The following is an 18,409-nucleotide window of genomic DNA, read 5'->3' as shown; positions in this document are numbered from 1 at the left end:
TACCCTAGGTGCAGCTGTTCCTTCTCCCATTCCTCAAGAATATTCCCACAGTTGTAGCCAGTCCTTCTCGAAACAAGTCAAATCAGCTTTGGCTCTTAACATGTCATCTTGCAGATTCCAATGGCCAGCATCAGCCTTATGTCTACAAGCTTCTGAAAGTTGGTTAGACAAAATATCGACTGTGCTACTTGACATCTGTGCGTTGAAAGCGGCATCGTCATTTATGGTTTGTTTTTTTTTGTTCTGAAAATTAGATGTTTGTTGCTGAAGAAAATGTGGATTTTCGGATACATGTGGAAAATCAGACACGAGCAAGAGACGATGTCAGCAGGAAGCAGCTCAGGCTTTATCAGCTCTACAGCCGAACCAGTGGGAAGCATATCCAGGTGCTGGGAAGGCGGATCAGTGCCAAAGGAGAAGATGGAGACAAATATGGTAAGAGAATTTACAGTACTTCCATCTGCTATTCTTGGGTGTGCCTAAAGCATGGAGCTTCTCTGATTGGTCAAACTTGAATAAAATAAGCCAAGACAATGGACATACAGTGATCCAGTACCAAAATGAGAGGACCATTAGATTGTTAAATATGAGGCAAATTACAAAAATAAAAGAAAATGATTTTGCCTTGTTCGTTGCTTAAATGGTCTAGGTAATTCCAATAATTGTTAGTATACTTTTCACTATATTTCTTAGGGTTTTTTTTTTTTACTGTAATTCCTTTCTGAAAAGAATTGTCTTTCCTTTTGTAAAAAAATTCCTCATGATAATACTATGGGGTAAATGATAGCAAATGAGAGGCTCGTTGATTGAAACTCCTCTGGGGAACTTTGTGGCTAACTTAAAAGGGGTTAAACAACGGATCATCTTTTGGAAAACAAGCATCTAATCTGGAAGTGCTTCTTCCATGACTGTTCTGAGTAGATTGTAGTACTTGTTTCAACCTGTCTAAATTTGGGATGAACGGGAAAATCACAACTTGCTGGTCATTATCTTTGAACTTCTCAGATTCTCCATTGGAACAGCATGTCCTCAAAACTTCTAACATAGAAAAATGGTATGGTAAAAGAAGTTCATAGTGGAAGTCCATCTATTATTCATGATTGGTTGTGGAAAAATGCAGGGAAAAAAGAGAGACCAGATTCATCCCTTTAGTTTCAGTGGGATAAGAGGTAGAGATGAATAAAATACAGTAATATTTATTTTGATGTCTTGCCAGGTCCATCCATTATGAATATATTTTCAACTCAGAAAATTAGAACTCAAAAAGGTTAACCTATCCTTCCTATTCTACAGGTAGTCCTTGACTTACAACTACAATTGAGGCTGGAATACTGGTTGTTAAGTTGTTGCAGTCATTAAACAGGTATATGACCTGGCTTAATTTTACAACCATTTGTATTATGGTTGTTAAGTGAGTCACCATGGTTGCCGCCATGGCGGAAAATGTCAAAAAAGTTTGCAAATTGTGATCATGAATTTTCAGGATGCTGCAACTGGCCATAAATACAAGCTGGTTGCCAAGAGCCCAAAATTCAGTCATGTGACCACAGGGGTGTGTGTAGTCATAACTTTGAGGATGGAATAATAAGTAGCTGTTTTGCAATCTTTCACAACTTCAAATGGTTGTTAAGTGATTAATCATTAAAGGACCACCTGTATTGATTGCAAATTCCAGATAAGTGGACCAACTCTCGAGCTTGTTGCCCAGTGTCTTTCATTGCTCTCAGCTGAATGATGTACATCAAGGCACTGAAGGAGTTTGGCTTGGTAAAAGAGGCACCTCGGGAATGGTACCATAACCTTCTAGACTGCACACAAAGCCACTTCTCTGCTGCATGATAATTACTATGGCATCACGGATGTAAGATAGATTTAGGACCCAACTATATTTTGCGTTATACAAATTTTGTGTTATACATATGTGTATATGGTAGGGGTGTGGGCAATACTTTGCTTTACATATATTTTGTGTTATATAGGTAGTCCTTGACTTACAACAGTTCATTTAGTGACCTCTCCAAGTTACAACGGCACTGAAAAAAGGGACTTATGACTGTTTTTCACAGTTACGACCTTTGCAGCATCTCTGTGATCATGTGATCAAAATTTGGATGCTCGGCAACTGACTCCTATTTGTGACCGTTGCTGTGTCCCAAGGTTGTGTGATCACTTTTTATGACCTTCTTCTAAGCAAAGTCAATGGGGAAGCCAGATTCACTTAACAACCGAGTTAACAACCTAACTTATCAACTGCAGGGATTCACTTAACAACTGAGGCAGGAAAAGTCGTAAAATGGGGCAAAACCCACTTAACAAATGTTTCACTTAGCAACAGAGATTTTGGGCTCAATTGTGGATGTAAGTCGAGGACTACCTATACATATGTGTATATGGCAGGGGTGGGCAAGCTGCATCCCTATGCCCTTGTTTTATAGTCCAGTGTCCTGAGCCCATAAGATTATATAGTTGAAATATGGTAGCATACTGCTGGTATAAGGTACTACTATTTTAGTTTTAAAAGACAAGAAGATATACAGGGTCCATATTGTACTTCACTAGGTCATTTTCAAACCCATTGGCTGCATTGGTACAGCATATTAGACTTGGTTGCCTTTTATCCTCAAGTTCAAGAGTTTTTCTGCGACTCTGCATTCTGTCAAAAGGGTTCTGAAAATTCTGGCCTGCAGAAAATTCTCTAGGTGATCCTGTAGCTCTCAGTGCTCAGGAAAATTTTTAGAAAATGTGGACTTGCTATGGAGCAGTTGCTCATTCTTAGTCTTTGGAAGAATGAACAAGTGAGAAAAGATTGAGGGTTTATGTTTGCTACTCTAACAAAACATTTATTTATTTATTTAGCATGTGGCTTACAATATCAGGGAAATCTACACATACTGGACACAATAAAGTCCTGACAGCAGGGTGAAATGTAAAATTTGTTACTACCAGTTCTGTGGGCGTGGCTTGGTGGTGGTGGGGTAATGTGACCGGGTGGGTGTGGCCAACTTTTTTTAAAAAACTTTTCAAAGCATTTTTTCTATTGCTTTGAAAAGCCTCTGTCGATCAGGCAACTCAGCTGGGATCGTCAGAGACTTTTAAAGACATTTTTTTTTCCTACAACCTCTTCGGCCAAGAGGTTGCAGAAAAAAATGCTTTGAAAAGCCTCTGACGATCCCAGCTGAACCGCGCGATCATCAGAAGCTTTTTTTAAAACTTTTAAAAGCATTTTTTCGACGGAAGAGGTTGTAGAAAAAATGCTTTTAAAAGTAAAAAAAAAAGCCTCTGATGATCGCGTGGCTCAACTGGACATGGGGGGGGGGGGCAGGGATTTTTGCTACCGGAACTGACATATTTCAAATATGGTGGGCTGAAGGAGTAAAACAGAGTGGAGGATTTATTATACTGTGGTCCTTTACACTGAAAAAAAAAAATAAAGTACTTGTTCTGACCCAACCTTAACAGAAGCAAGAAACAGACTCCTTGTTATGAAAACCCCTCTTTATTTACCTCTTGTGAATTAATTGCATTCACCCACCGAAAAGTCCAGGCAATAGCCCTTCAAGGAATTAACTGCAGTAACAGACCTTATCAGTTTCTTGCGATAATTGCAAGGCTGTGAACTCCCAGCTGAAAGGCTGCAAATTAAGTTCTGGCAAGCAGTCTTTAATGCACAAAACACAATGAGCAAAATCTTCAGAAATAAGAACTGTTGTCTCCTACGACAACCACTCTCCTTTCCTTCTATTTATTCCCCAGCCAGGGAGGAGCCATTCAGCGTCCATGTGTGCTTTGCTTCCCGAGTCGACTCTTTGTCCTCTGTTGCTCACCTCTCCTCCATTGCTCACCTTTTCTAACTGCTCTGTTTATAGCTGCATCTGGAATGGGCCCCAGCTGTTCTTCCTCCTCTCCGGTGGCTGGGAAATATCAGACGGCCCTGGTTCTATCTCTGCGTCCAACATAGAGCATCCATCAGAGCCTTTCCCAGACTCCAGCACTGGCCCAAGTTCCTCCCCAACCTCCTCATCATCCAAGTCTGCCCCCAGCTCTGCTGGCAGCTGACAGGCCACAACAGTACTCATAACTTTTGTAAGAGTTTGATCTGTCTCATCAGTGATCCCAGCAGTCAAGTAACTTCAACGTTTAAAAAATTATGCTACACTTAAATGATTAGGGTTTATATAGAAGCATAAAAAAATATTTTGCCATCAGCCAGACATGGAACATTCTTGTAGTAGATTTGATTCTGAACTCTAACCAGAAAACATTACAACAATATATTGAACTGAGTGGTGTAATCATTTTGATAGCTTTTAAACTAGGATCCATTTAATTGGTTATTAATCAGGCTATGTCTAGACTGATAATGTGAAAGATTCTCCAAATATTTCATATTGATGCTGAGTGTTACTGAAGTGCTTTTAGATCATGGAGAACGGAGAGGGGGGATTATGTCTGGACAGGTTACTTAAAAAGTAGCTGCCTATTCATCAATTAGATTTAAATCTTGCAATTCTGTACAATGCTTTTCCCATTTGACTATAACAATGTGAAGTGGTTGACTAATTCTCTTGCACACACTGACTTTTAAAAAGGAAAAGGGTGGGAAATGGAAGGTAAAAGATTCACATTACATGGTATCTCACACTGATGGAATAGATAGGAGAGACAGCCATATGTAAGATGAAACACTGGATTTTCAGCACACAAAAGCAAGAGGACATTCTATACTGTTTGTTCTCTCTTTGTGTGCAGTTCATTTACAGGGCTGGTCTTGCTTGGGGTAGAAAAAGGCTTTATTTGTGTTTCATGGCTGGGAGATTCTATTTCAAAGTATGGGACTTGCCTGTTAATGTTGAAAGGTAATGTTAATGTTTCCTGTGTGCCAGGCAGCATTGTGTTATGCACAGTCAAACTCTGGACCTGAATGGTTTCCTGAGAGCCAAAACAAGGGGCAAATGATAAATTATAGAGAGGTGACATGCACATAATATAGGACAGGATGCAGAGGTGAAATTGACTGATTTGGAATTCTGGATAATGAATTTGATCAGATCCAAGCTGTAGCTCAGGAGGGAGCACATGTTTTGCATGCAGGAGATCTCTGGTTTACTCTCAGCATATCTAGTTACAGTAAATAATACTGAAGCTGGTGGGCGAGTATACTAATGTAGCATAAGGCAATTTTCTATGAAGTACTTATACTCAGATATTATAACTAACCGGCCTCTTAATTGAACACTTAGGTGCTAGATGGTGGTTTTTGCTGTTATGTGTAATAGAATAGAATTCTTTTTTTTTTTATTGAAAAAGTTTTCAAATACAATTTTTTCCCCCTTTTTTCCCCCCTCTCCCTCCCCCTCCCTAACCCCCCCTCCCCACCCATCCCCCCATGACTTCTTCATAACAACAAAAAAAAAAAAACCTAATTCATAACAGATTACTTACTCCCTCCTCTAGATATTGACCTTTACTTACTAAAAATATTATTAATATTATAACATCCCCCTTTATCCATACATTTCAGAAAAGAGAAAAGAAAGGGAAAAAAAAGGAAAAAAAAAAGACATTATACTATGACATTATAAAATAACTTCTCCACTTTAAAACTATACAATAAGTCCTACTTTAACATTTAATCTTCTATATATATTACTATAACATTTCAAAGCGGCCTTCCCCATAAAATCTAGTTTAACATTTATTCCACTCTATCCATTTCCTCCACTCCCCTAAATATATCACTTAAAAATCCCTTTTCTTAGACTAATCAATCTACTAATTAGCTTATTCACCCACTATCATGCAAGATTACCATACACAACATTTCTTAATATCTTTGATTCACTGCCCACACTACTTAAAAATATATGTCTATATTTTCCATTATATCTAAATAAAAAAAAAGAAAAGACAATGACTTTAAATTTATAATCCATATAGTATCTTCTTTAAGGTCTTTCCACTGGATTGGTAGAACCAACATCCATAATCGGGTAACATAGCTTACTGGTGCAACAGTTTATTCAGGATCTTCAATCATATCTGCCCCCATCAGTAGTAAATATCTTCTTATATGTATAAAAGTAAAAACAACCACCCGAGTGACATTATAATTATATTCCGTATAGTAATAATTGTGGGTTTCATCAGGATTATTAATTCCCATCATCGTAGTGGGTAACAACCCGATCTTCTGCATGCCCCAGCATAATTCTCTTGCCTTGTAATTCAAGATAATATAATATGTTTATCAACACAAAAAGAAATTCCAAAATTGATAATTCAAATCCAAACAGTAAATAATACTGAAGCTGGTGGGCGAGTATACTAATGTAGCATAAGGCAATTTTCTATGAAGTACTTATACTCAGATATTATAACTAACCGGCCTCTTAATTGAACACTTAGGTGCTAGATGGTGGTTTTTGCTGTTATGTGGAATAGAATAGAATTCTTTATTGGCTAAGTGTGATTGGACACACAAGGAATATGTCTTGGTGCATAAGCTCTCAGAGTACATAAAAGAAAGATACATTGTCAAGAATCATAATGTTATGAAATGGGGTTGAGGGGTACCCCGGACTGTGAACCAGCTCATGAGTAAACACACTGAGACTGAAATAATTCTGACAGAGGCGTCTTGTGTAAAAATATAATTTACTTTAAAACATTTAAAAAGCACTATGTCTTTAAGAAAGCACATTAAAAACAAAGTCTTATCTGGGTATGTGAAGCAAGGCTATCTCCCTAGATTCCTCTCCACAATACCGAAACAGTTCACAAGAGAATAAAGCTAGCATGAAGGTAAGCAGCTTTGGCGTCGATACATCATCAAGGCAATCAAAATGGGGGCAGCACAAACATCACAGCTAAAAGTCACCTGAAATAAAAACAGTTCAAACAGCAAACATTGCTTGAAGCTTGTGGGAGGAAAAAGGTCCAGCAACAGCAGTCCCGATGATAGCTTGCATGCTACAAAACAGCAAAAGGCAAGCATCCGTGGGAGTTTCTCTGCAACGGCGTCTGGAGTCCTTATCTGCATTCTTCTCCCATCTGCGGCGTTGCACTAAGCTTCTTGCAGGAGCTGTGCATTTAGGCCTAAACCAGGAGTCTAGGCCCTGGTAATAGTAATGTAGACATAGTGAATAGTTTGACAGTGTTGAGGGAATTATTTGTTTAGCAGAGTGAAAAAACTGTTCTTGTGTCTAGTTGTTCTGGTGTGCAGTGCTCTATAGCGTCGCTTTGAGGGTAGGTGTTGAAACAGTTTATGTCCAGGATGCAAGGGGTCTTTAAATATTTTCACATTTTTTGACTTGTGTAGTATACAGGTCCTCAATGGAAGGCATTAGAGAAGGATGAGCTTAACAGCAGCTAGTGGACAAAGGAGCCACAATACAGAAATGAGGATTCCTTCTTTCTTCTCTTGGAATAACTGGATGGGACATAGATAGATAGTCATCCCCAACAGAAAAAATTGCTATGAGTTCCTAGTCCATATTTTTTTGAGGAAAGATAATTTCTATAGATACTATTTATGCCTCTTTCCCGACATTCTGAAGATAGCTAAGTGTGTACAAAACTTGTATATCCCAATGTATGTTAGAACACATTAATAATTCAATGTTTAAAAATAACATTGAGGAAATGACTGGCATTCAATTGCATTAGAGCCAGAAGAGTCTGTTCCCTGTATCAGATATTAACCTGATTGACCACTATGTCTTTCTGAGCCCTGGTTGCAGTATTTCTGCTTGTCAAATTTAAAGGTTATTTGCATTTTATAACCTTGCATCATATTCAGTTTTAACTTCTGAATGTCTTTTAATAATCCTACCATTGGCTCAAGGTTGACTCAGCCTTCCATCCTTCTGAGATTGGTAAAATGAGGACTGAGATTGTTGGGGGCAATATACTCACTCTGTAAACCACTTAGAGAGAGGGCTATAAAGCATTATGAAGTGGTATATAAGTCTAAGTGCTATTGCTATCAAGCAGTTATTTTATATTTCTGTTTATTTTCTAATATCTATATACTGTTAGAATATATATATTAGAATATCAACTTGCAAAGCTATTGTACAGTGACTTTATATTTTTTGGAGTATTTATTCCTGGAGGAGATTCCTCTAATGCTCCATAACTATTTTTCTTGTTTTGTTTTGCCAGACAAATTGTTTCTGAAACTTCCCATTCTCAGTTTATGAGACAAAAGTGGATTTCAAAAGCTGAGTTATGTTCAGCAGACTGTGGCTGGTTTGATAGAATCACGACAAGCTGCAAGTGGGGTGTTGCATGTGTTAACGCTCCCCCAGGAGCTTGATTCTGCTGATGCTGTGATTTTATATTGTGAGGCTAATCTCTGTGTTAGAAAAAGTAATTTAAGTAGGGGTTGCAATGAGAAAGGAAGAGTTCTGCTAGTAAGTTTCTTCAACCATGCATGCAAATAAGATTAGGTAAAGCTTTCTAAATCCTTCTATATAATGGAAATATTTCTCGACATATAAAGTTGCCTCGTAGTGAGCCAGTCCATTAGTTCATTTAACCCAGAAATATCTCCAGTGACTAACAGTAGCCCCTGAAGACAGGGATGGGCAACATTTTGGAGCATGGGTAGAAAGACAGAGGGCTGCAGTGAATAACTGGTAACGTCATGTCCACATTTAAGTGGGCAATGCCTGGTTTTTCAAGGTAGGTTTTGGAAGTTGGTTTTAATTTTCTTTATTATTTTAGACGTGGAAGTCTGAGAGATTATACTTTCTATTTTTCGAGGGGGGGGGGAATGCAGAAAATGGTACTGTTATGAATTGGTCAGTGCATGATTCTGGGAGGCTCAGATAGTCATAAAAAAGATCCTAGAGATGTTGCGGACTGAATCAAGAAGTAAAATGGAGAGAAAGCCTGAGCTCTTTATTGAACGATCTTGTAGATTGTTACCAAGACGTAACATTTTGGAAGGCCTGTGACTGAGCAAACATGATTATTTTTTTTATTTTATTTGTCAAGAACGTATTAGGTAATATATATAAGTATAAGCAAGAATTGAATATATAAAATAGATACAAATAGGAAACATTAGGACAGGGACGGTAGGCATGCTGGTGCTCTTTTGCACGCCCCTTACAGACCTCTTAGGAATGGGGTGAGGTCAACAGTAGACAGTCTTAGGTTAAAATTTTGGGGGTTTGGGGATGAAACCACAAAGTCAGGTAGTGCATCCCAGGCATTGACCACTTTGTTGCTCAATTTTCTGCAATTGAGTTTGGAGAGCTTCACTTTAAGTTTGTATCTATTGTGTGCTTGTGTATTGTTGTGGTTGAAGCTGAAGTAATCATTGACAGGTAGGACATTGTAGCAGATAATTTTATGAACTATGCTTAGGTCTAGAATTTCAAGTCCGGTAGCAAAGGTATTTTGTTGCAAGCAGAGGAGTGGAGAACACTTCTTTTGAAATATTTCTGGACACAGTCAATTGTATTAATGTCCGATATGTAGTGCGGGTTCCAGACAGATGAGCTGTATTCGAGAATTGGTCTAGCAAATGTTTTGTATGCTCTGGTTAGTAGTGTGATATTACCAGAGAAGAAGCTACGCAAGATTAGGTTTAGGAGTTTGTGAGATTAATCCATGTCCTGGAAGGAAGACCATCAAGATGTCCTCCATGTTTGCCAGTTTAGAAAGAATAAGGGATATAAAAGGAAGGGATAGTAGATTAGTTCTTCCTTCTATTCATAATGCATAAAATACATAAGAAAAAGAAAGAAAGAAATTGCCATACTGAAGAGTTCAACATGTGAAGGCAATACTGAGCTGAGCCTAAGAGATTGGTTAGCCAAAGACAAGCCTTCTTTTCTGTAAGCATCAGTTCAAATGAAAACTATTTAGAAATTAGTACTTCTTCCTAAGAGCTAGCTGTCCGCAAGCAGCCTGATGGTTCTGGATCACCAAACAGCTCTCTCTGAACTGCGACTCTGATCTATAATTTATTTAGTGGAACTAGAAGGGATGGCAGTTTTCTCTTTCAAGCCAAATATTTCTGCTTGTACTCGTCTTCCCTTCAGAGTCTCAGTAGGACAAAATAACTTTTAAAAGACCTTCTCTCCCCCCCCCTCTTTACCCTACCCTACATCTTCCCAACCATTTATTTTCATAAAGTTAACCTGGGGGCAGTGATGACCTCAACATAATAATGATCACTCATGGTGGCAGCTGTGCTTTCACAGGGGGGACCCAGAACTGAACAAGGACAAGCAGGGAAGTTTGCGTCTGGGCCGGTGTTCTCCCTGTGACAATCCTCACCCCCATCTCTCTGAGCACATTTCAGTGGTGTGGGTGTTTGGCAGGATTTTTCTTTGAAACTGGCTACAAAGAAGTCAGGAAGGAATAACTGGGCAGCAGCAGGAATTAGAAGCAGGGGTGAACAAGGCAGGCTGCTCCATTGAACCACAGAAAGCCAAGCAAGCAGGACCTCCCAGGATTCTCTGGGTTAGAGGGAAGGACTCAATTACCATCACCTTGGATCCTGTTCTGAAAGGTTCAGCAACCATTTAAAATGTGCCGTAATCATCTTATTTGAAACATCTGTGCTCCTAGGAGTTCATTCTTTATTTAAGTTGGTTTGTTTTGCATTTTTGCAGATACTTTCAAGAAACTAAGGGGTGGAGGGGAAAGGAGCACTTTCCTAGAAGAATTCTATTTTGAACATTGGCTTTAGGCCCATTGATGTTGAATGGTAATGTTTTTGTCCCCCCAGATGCAATGACACATATCTAAGAAATGGGCCAGCCTGAGAACCATTTCACACAAGACGAGAGGACGCCAAGATAGGTTTTTAAAGAGGCAGACAGTTCACAGAGCAGAGATTGCCAACTGGCTTGTCATATGCATCTATGTCTTTAAAAATGGGTTAGGCTCCTGCCTGGATTACATTTGTTTTATCAGGCATTACATGTGCACAGTTAGAATGCAACATGTGAAAGAGCCCTCACCTGTCGCCCAAAATTGTCCTGGGTCAGTGTGACATGTGCTTTTGTACAATAAATGTGGCTGTTGTTTATTTCTTTATTGAATCTATTTAGTGGCAGCGCTAAAGTGAATTATGAGATCTTTAGATTGCCTAATTTTAGAGGCCAGCTTTGGAAAGAGGAACTGGATGTATGTGTCAGTCCCAGGAGGCATGTTGTGGCATGCAGCCAACAGGGAGGTGTGAAGTGCCAAGTCCTACATGCAGCTTTGTTGCTGCAGCTGAGCCTAAAAACAGGCTTGGTATGGTCTGACAGGCACTTTTCATCTATCTTAGTGTGTTCATCAAAACATGAGATATCCCCAAATGAGAGATAGTTTCTTTCTGTCCTTTTATTGCCCACTATGCTTGTGACATGTGTGGAGAACAGAGAAACTTTATCGATTCCATCCATTTCTGCTGATCAAAGGCAGATGTATTTTCTAATTCTTGTTTCTAATAAAATCACAAGTCCTTTTTTTTTTTTTTTTTGCCTTTGGGAATTGTTTTCTTCAACCAAGTAAAACCAAGAGCTGCTAGAATTGTCATTCCTATATATTCAGTTCACTTCTCTCCAGAGTGTAACTAAACTGTAGTCGCATATAATACATTACACAGAAATGCACCTTAGAGGGTGCTAGGATGCTAATTTTTTAAAGAAACAAATAGAAGTGACATGCCTCTGATTTTTGATGTAGTATTCATAGAAATGTGCAATTCTGGAATGTTGTCCTAACATAAGCAGAGCGGCACTCGTAACACTAATGTTCACCAGATATTTATTTATTTATTCTAATAGATATTATTTTGTTCTTTATTAGGTTACAAAATAACCAGACAAAAAAAATCATTTATTTATTTATTTTCAGTCATATTGCCTTATGGCCCGAATAGGGTTTTACATCTTATTAAAGTAACTGGTTAAGACTGGTGCTGCAGACCCTCTATGGGTCACCAATAACTTTCTGGATGCAAGTCACAATGAACATTTTAACTTACAGAGTCAGATATGGCTTGGCTTCTAAGTACCTACAGGATTGCCTATTTGGCCTAGAATTGGCCTGTTTGGTGCATGTGTTTATTAAGGGTGAAGGAAGCAGGGACTGGCAGATAATGCTTTTCTTTCGTTGTTCTTATTTTAACAAATAGTTCCCCCCCCTTTTTTTTTGAGTCTAATTTAGTGTCCACTTTGATGACTTTCTTGAATTTATTAAATTCACAGAATGTTTGGGAATGGATGAATGGGCAAACCCTTTTGTATCAAGAGGTTTTTTTTTTTTTTATGCCTTCTAATCAATCTTGACTCCTGATGACTGCCTGGACAAGTTGTAACTCTAGGACTATCTGTATACCATTATCTTTAATGAGAACTCGCATTACCTCTGGTCTTTCAAATCAGGGGAGGACAAGTTATTTTATGGTAACTAAATAAAGCAGACACTTTATGCAGTTTTTTTCAGCAATGAAAAAAGTGATGATTTCGTGAATATTTATGATTGGGGAGTGCAGGAAAATATATCCCTATTTTAATTTGTGAGAAAATTGGAAGAGTTGGTTGTTACCCAGCTACTGTAGGTAGTTGTCCTTGACTGATTGGCTGATCTCAAAAAAGGCAGAATCAGATTTAAGTCAGTCACTTGGATGGAAGGCCACTAGAAAATCCCAAGGGATTGGGTTAGACTGGGAAATAAATAAATTTTAAAAAACTCAGAAAAAGGCACTTCTGTGTTGTTGCCAAGAAAGCTACATGGATGTGTTTTTAAAGTCACCAGGAGGTGAGTTCAACTTGAAGGAGACTTTACTTTTATGATGTTGCTGGCATACAGGTCAGTCATATTTTTTATGGCATCCTCTCCCTTCTGTTCAGTTTTGTGTTTGTCTTGCAACTTGCCAAATTTCTCCCCAAAGGCAGACAGATTACTCTATGAAATCCTGATCTGTTATTTTTGTATAATACATTTAGCAGAGGGGTTACCAAAATATGCCTATCATTTTAAATCAGACTTCCCCAATCTGCAGCTACTCTGCTTATGTTAGGATGACAAGTCCCAGAATTCTAACACTGGCTTTGAATTCTGGGAGTTGTATTTCTAACGTATATGGAAGCAGCAAGTTTCAATAGTTTTAAAGAATTTACTCAGCCCTGAAGTTAAGAAAAATATGGCTCCAAATGTTTTAAGGATAATTAGTCTTTTTCAAGAGGAGCGCAATGGCTCAGTGGTTAAAGAGCTGGAAAACTGACAGTCTGGGTGTGAGACCCGAGAGCCTTGCACAAAGGCTCACAAAGAGGTGAGTTCCTGTTCCTTGCTCCAGCTCCTGCCAATCTAGCAGTTCGAAAGCATGCAAATGCGAGTAGATAAATAAATACCACTTTAGTGGGGAGGTAACAGCATTCGGGGTTCCTTGGCGCATAGTCATGCCGGCCACATGACCACAGAAATGTCTTCAGATAACATTGGCTTTCTCAGCTAATAAATGGAGATGAGCACCATCCCCTAGAGTCGGGCATGACTAAGCAGGGGAAACTTTCACTTTTTAGTCATTTTCATTCACTATTTTTATATGTCTCTGTCTATAATGCTTTGTGTTGATTTAAGAGCCCCCTTCCAGAATTGTAAGCTAAAAAAATAGGACCCCATGTGTGACCCATTTAAGCGGAAGTGAGACAATGGAGCCAATAGCAGTTCCACTTTAGATAGTCAACACAAATATTGTTAGTGTAATGATTGATCTTGCAAGGAGCTTTATAACAATGTGAATGCCTATCCCCTGAAGGCTAGTCAATATAATATTACAGCACCTTATTGTGGCTCAGTTATTTCTTTGCAACATCATCCCAGCTGCTCTTCTGAAAGCTGCTGGGACAGCTCTGAAAGTTATCAGAAGCTCGCATAAATGCAGTTGTAATTTTTGTTATAGTAGTGGGTTTTCTTTACTGTAGTATTTACTTCATTTTATCATGATAGGTGGGGACTTGACTTTACTGAATCCACCATGTGAAAGTGGAGGAGGCTTAAATATCCTCCAATCCCTTTCCATATGTACAGAGTCATAAAAGACAACAACACATCTATTGGTGCCAGCACAAGTTTTTTCATTTCTGTGTGTGTGTGGCTGGGGAAGAAGAGTGCTTGAGACTCTTTTTTGCTAGTGGCAATCACAAACAGAATTTGCATCTCCCCTAATACGAAGTGTCTTACTTTGGCCATGTCAGGCAGGGGAATTGATTAGAGAAAGCAATTATGTTTGGAAGAATTAGTGGTAAAAGGAAATCATGCCACCAAAAAACTCAGTGGTTGGACACCATCAAAGCTGACACCAGCCAGAGCCTAGAAAAACTCAAAAAAGTAGTGCAAGATCGAAAGATGTGGAGACACCTGGCCCATAGAATTGCCAAGAGTTGGACATGACTGAATGGATAACATCATCATCTGAAACTAGAGTGGAACAAATACAGAAAGTCACTGTATCTTAGAACCGTGGTGGCGCAGTGGTTAGAATGCAGTATTGCAAGCTAACTCACTGCTCACTGCCAGGGGTTCGATCCTGACCAGCTCAAGGTTGACTCAGCCTTCCATCCTTCCGAGGTTGATAAAATGAGTATACAGATTGTTGGGGGCAATAGGCTGAGTCTATAAACCGCTTAGAGAGGGCTGTAAAGCACTGTGAAGCAGTATATAAGTCTAAGCGCTATTGCTATTACACAAATAGTATCTATTAACATTTAAGTCATCCATTATCATAGCTTTCCCAATTTTTCCACAGAAAGCTACTTTGTACAAAACTAATACCCACCTAGCAATGATAGTCACTACAGATGGATTAGCAATACTCATTTCAAGTGCAGAAATGTATAGGGAGTCTATTTTCTACACAGTGAACATGCAGTGCTATATCACCCAATTGTAGAGGCTCAAAAAAAAAAAAGGTCTTTGCATTCTCTTCCAATGAGGCTTTTTGGACCTGTAATTCATACACTTCACATTTTATGAGCAGTGGTTAGAGTGCAGTACTGCAGGCTACTTCTGCTGACTGTTGGCTTCCTGCAATTTGGCAGTTCGAATCTCACCAGGCTCAAGGTTGACTCAGACTTCCATCCTTCCAAGGTGGGTAAAATGAGGACCCAGATTGTTGGGGGAGCAATATGCTGACTCTGTAAAACAGCTTAGCGAGGGCTGTAAAGCACTGTGAAGCAGTATATCAGTCTAAGTGCTCTTGCTATTATCAGAAAGTGAATTTCGGATAAATTTGCAAGATGAATTTGCAAGTTTTCAGGTTGCTTTTCTGGGATTGTCAAGGAAAGTGAAAAGCGTTCATAGGAGAGGGGTAAAATTTCATGGGAGTAGTGAGTGTGGCAATCTGCCCACTTTAGATCATGGGTTAGAGTCATTTGTCTTCTGAAGAACATTTGTAGTTTAGCTGCAGCAGGAAATGATGTGGTCGCTTATTCAGCCCTGAATGCTGAATCAGAAAGAAACTGTAATGCTCTTGAGTAGCATAGCTGCCACGAAACTGCTGTGGTATCTGATTTAATACAGCATTGATAGAAGTTATAAAGCTTTTAGTAGACCACTCTTTATTTGGGCAGATGTTTAACCATAGCTGATAAACAAATCAGGATTGAGTATGCATTCATTTTGGGATTACTAATTTCAGAGTTGAGAATCTTTGTCTAGCTATTCAGTCGCCTACGTGGTTATTTGGAAGTAGAAGCTACTGATCTAAGTGCAATTAACCTAAGCTTTGCTGTGTTTAGGACTGTTGTCTGAATGGTTGCTAAAATGTTAATGAAGTGAGAACATTAGAAATAGCGATTTTTAAAATGTAGGCTGTGGTCCTAAAAATAATTCAGGTGTTCGGGTGTTCTAACCTAACCTAATTCAGGTAAGAATTAAGCGTTCTTACCTAATTCAGTAGGCTTTCCTTTTGAGTAAATTCATAAAGAATTGCAGTATGAGGCTAACATTCTATGTTCCATCACTTAACAGGAAATCACATTAACACTGTATTTCAAATTTGCAATGGGAACAACTTTTTGTTCGGGACGAATATGGATTAAACTAATCTCTTTTTGAATAAGTACGTGAACTAGATTGTAGTTAACTCTTGCTGTTTCTTAAAATTCTGTAACGGTGTTTCCTGGTTAAAAAGGAATAGAAAATACATGTACTGGTAGAGAAATGTTCAAAAAATTATCCTTCAAAAATGTATACATTGGACTAACTTGTAAGGAATAAACAACTGTGTATCAGAAAAAGGTCGACAGAATGTATACATATTTTTTAAGCTGGCTGTTTGGAAATTGCATGAGGAAACAGGGTGGAATGAAAAATGAGCAATTCAGAGAAACTAAATTTGACAGATTTGGCTATCCTTACTTCAGAGTAGAAAGTAATAGGATTGGAATGCTTGGCTGCAATCCTATGCATATTTATTTGGGAGGAAATGTCACAGAAACCTGGAGACTTTTTCCCCTTAATAAAGATTCATAAGACTGGGTTATGTATAATTTTTATTATTGCGCTCTTATTTCTGAACCTTTTAACTTTTTCTTGGTATTGCGTTTTCTAGACTATTCTTGTGGTCTAAGAAGATTTGAAAGCTAATGTAAGAGCTTTTTATTTATTTGTGTCCTGCCTTTGTTGTTTTTGCTAATAAATTAAGGTGATGAACATATCCAATACACCAGGGCTGTCAAACTCAATGCTGGCCCGTGGGGTGCTTAGATCTGACTCACGGGGCTGCCCTGGAAACAGCAAAGAACTGGCCTGTGGTGCCTCTGCCAGTAAAAACAGCTCATGAGAGCTGCATGCGGTCCTCCTGAGCTCCATTTTCGCTGGCAGAGGTTTGCAGGAGGCCGTTGCAGTCGAAAACGGACTGCGAGTGCCTGTTTAACTGGCAGAGTGCTCGGGCCACCACAGGCGCCCTTGACACGAGTGACATTGAGCTGGCCACGCCCACACTGGCCACACCCACCCCAGTCCCCCGAGGTCAAATAAAACCCTGATGCGGCCCTCAATGAAATCGAGTTTGACACCCCTGCAATATACCTTCTGCCTCCTAGTTTCCCCACATCAACTTGTGAAGTGAGTTGGACTGAAAGAGAGTGACTAAATAAATGAATAAGAGTGACTGAAGAAGAAAATTCCTTATTTTGATGAGGATAGAACAACTGGAAATACTTTGTATTATCTTCTGTGCATAATCTACCTTCCATTCTTTATGGATCATACGGTAGCTGACATATAGCAATGAGGTGCCATCAAGCTGGGTTTCTTTCCTGCACAAACTATTTTTTGATGCTTAAAAGTAAGGTTTTGTAAGCCACTATGAAAGCCCATCCTAATTTGGGGGGAAGGGGAGATACATGGGGGATCCTGGATTGCAGAATTAATTAATTGCACCTGCTTTTCCTAATTGCTTTATTGAAATCTGTGAAGATTTAATAATATTAATTTGCTATTAGCTTCTATAAAAGGTGTTTGAGAAATTTAAACTGGGAATACTCAGTGTAAATTATTGTTATTTTTTCCTTCCCAATTTAGGGAAGAATTTGTTAAGCTTTGCTTTTATCTCAGAGTTTATTGGAGTATGATCTCTGTGTTTTTATGCAGTATATATATTAAGAGTAAGGATTAATTAACACATGTCTTATTCATAGTGCCTTTTCTGGTTTTTTTTTTTAAATTTCTGTTCAGTCATGTCCAATTTTTGGAGACTGCCTGGACAAGTCCCTGCAGTTTTCTTGGCAAGGTTTTTCAGAAGTGGTTTGCAATCCCCTCCTTGCTAGGGCTCAGAGAGTGTGACTAGCCTAAGGTCACCTCCTGGCTTTCTGCCTTAGGCAAGTCTAGGACTCCCAGTCCCCTGTTTCTACCCTAATGCCTTAACTACTACACCACACTGGCTCTTACCTTTTCTGTAATTCCAATATTGTAAATGGTTTGTCTAAAGTTTATTTGAAATGTTTATGGATGTGAAAAGCTATAATATCTCTATATCAGTGTTCTGTGCGAAGAAGACACAGGACAGGGTAGCCCCCAACCCACGACCGTTCGTTTAGTCACTGTTCGAAATTACAGTGGTGCTTGCAGCATCACACTGCTTAGTACATCTTGTAGGGTTTTATATACCTCTGCTGGTAATCCATCCGGGCCTGGAGTCTTCTCATTTTTCTGTCTTTTAATTCTCTCCATTAATTCCATCATAAATATTCTTTCTTCTAATAGTTTTTTGAACTTTTCCGGGATTCTAGGCAGTTCCACTTTTTTCAAATATTGTTCTATCTTGTCTTCTTCTATTATTGTTGATACAATCCATTTTAGTATTTCTCAATTATCCTTTTCTTTTCCTCACTTTTATAACATACCGTATTTTTCAGAGTATAAGACGCACCTATCTTTTTTGTTTTTTTAA

General features: G+C 38.8%; 1 protein-coding gene across 1 annotated transcript in view; it reads left to right on the top strand.

Annotated features, from left to right (window-relative positions):
- The first annotated feature begins 254 nt into the window (after positions 1–254).
- The window catches only part of FGF18 (fibroblast growth factor 18), a 71,841-nt gene continuing 53,686 nt past the window's right edge, over positions 255–18,409 (top strand). Inside the window, exon 1 of the mRNA XM_070956152.1 lies at positions 255–435. Coding sequence (XP_070812253.1) covers positions 255–435 — 181 coding nt within the window. The remainder of the gene's footprint in view (positions 436–18,409) is intronic.

This window comes from Pituophis catenifer, unplaced genomic scaffold (assembly GCF_029215685.1).
Source record: "Pituophis catenifer annectens isolate HBS135680 unplaced genomic scaffold, rPitCat1.0.hap2 SCAF_1, whole genome shotgun sequence".
In the NCBI taxonomy this organism is placed as follows: Eukaryota; Metazoa; Chordata; class Lepidosauria; order Squamata; family Colubridae; genus Pituophis; species Pituophis catenifer.
This window is presented reverse-complemented; position numbering and strand designations above follow the sequence as displayed.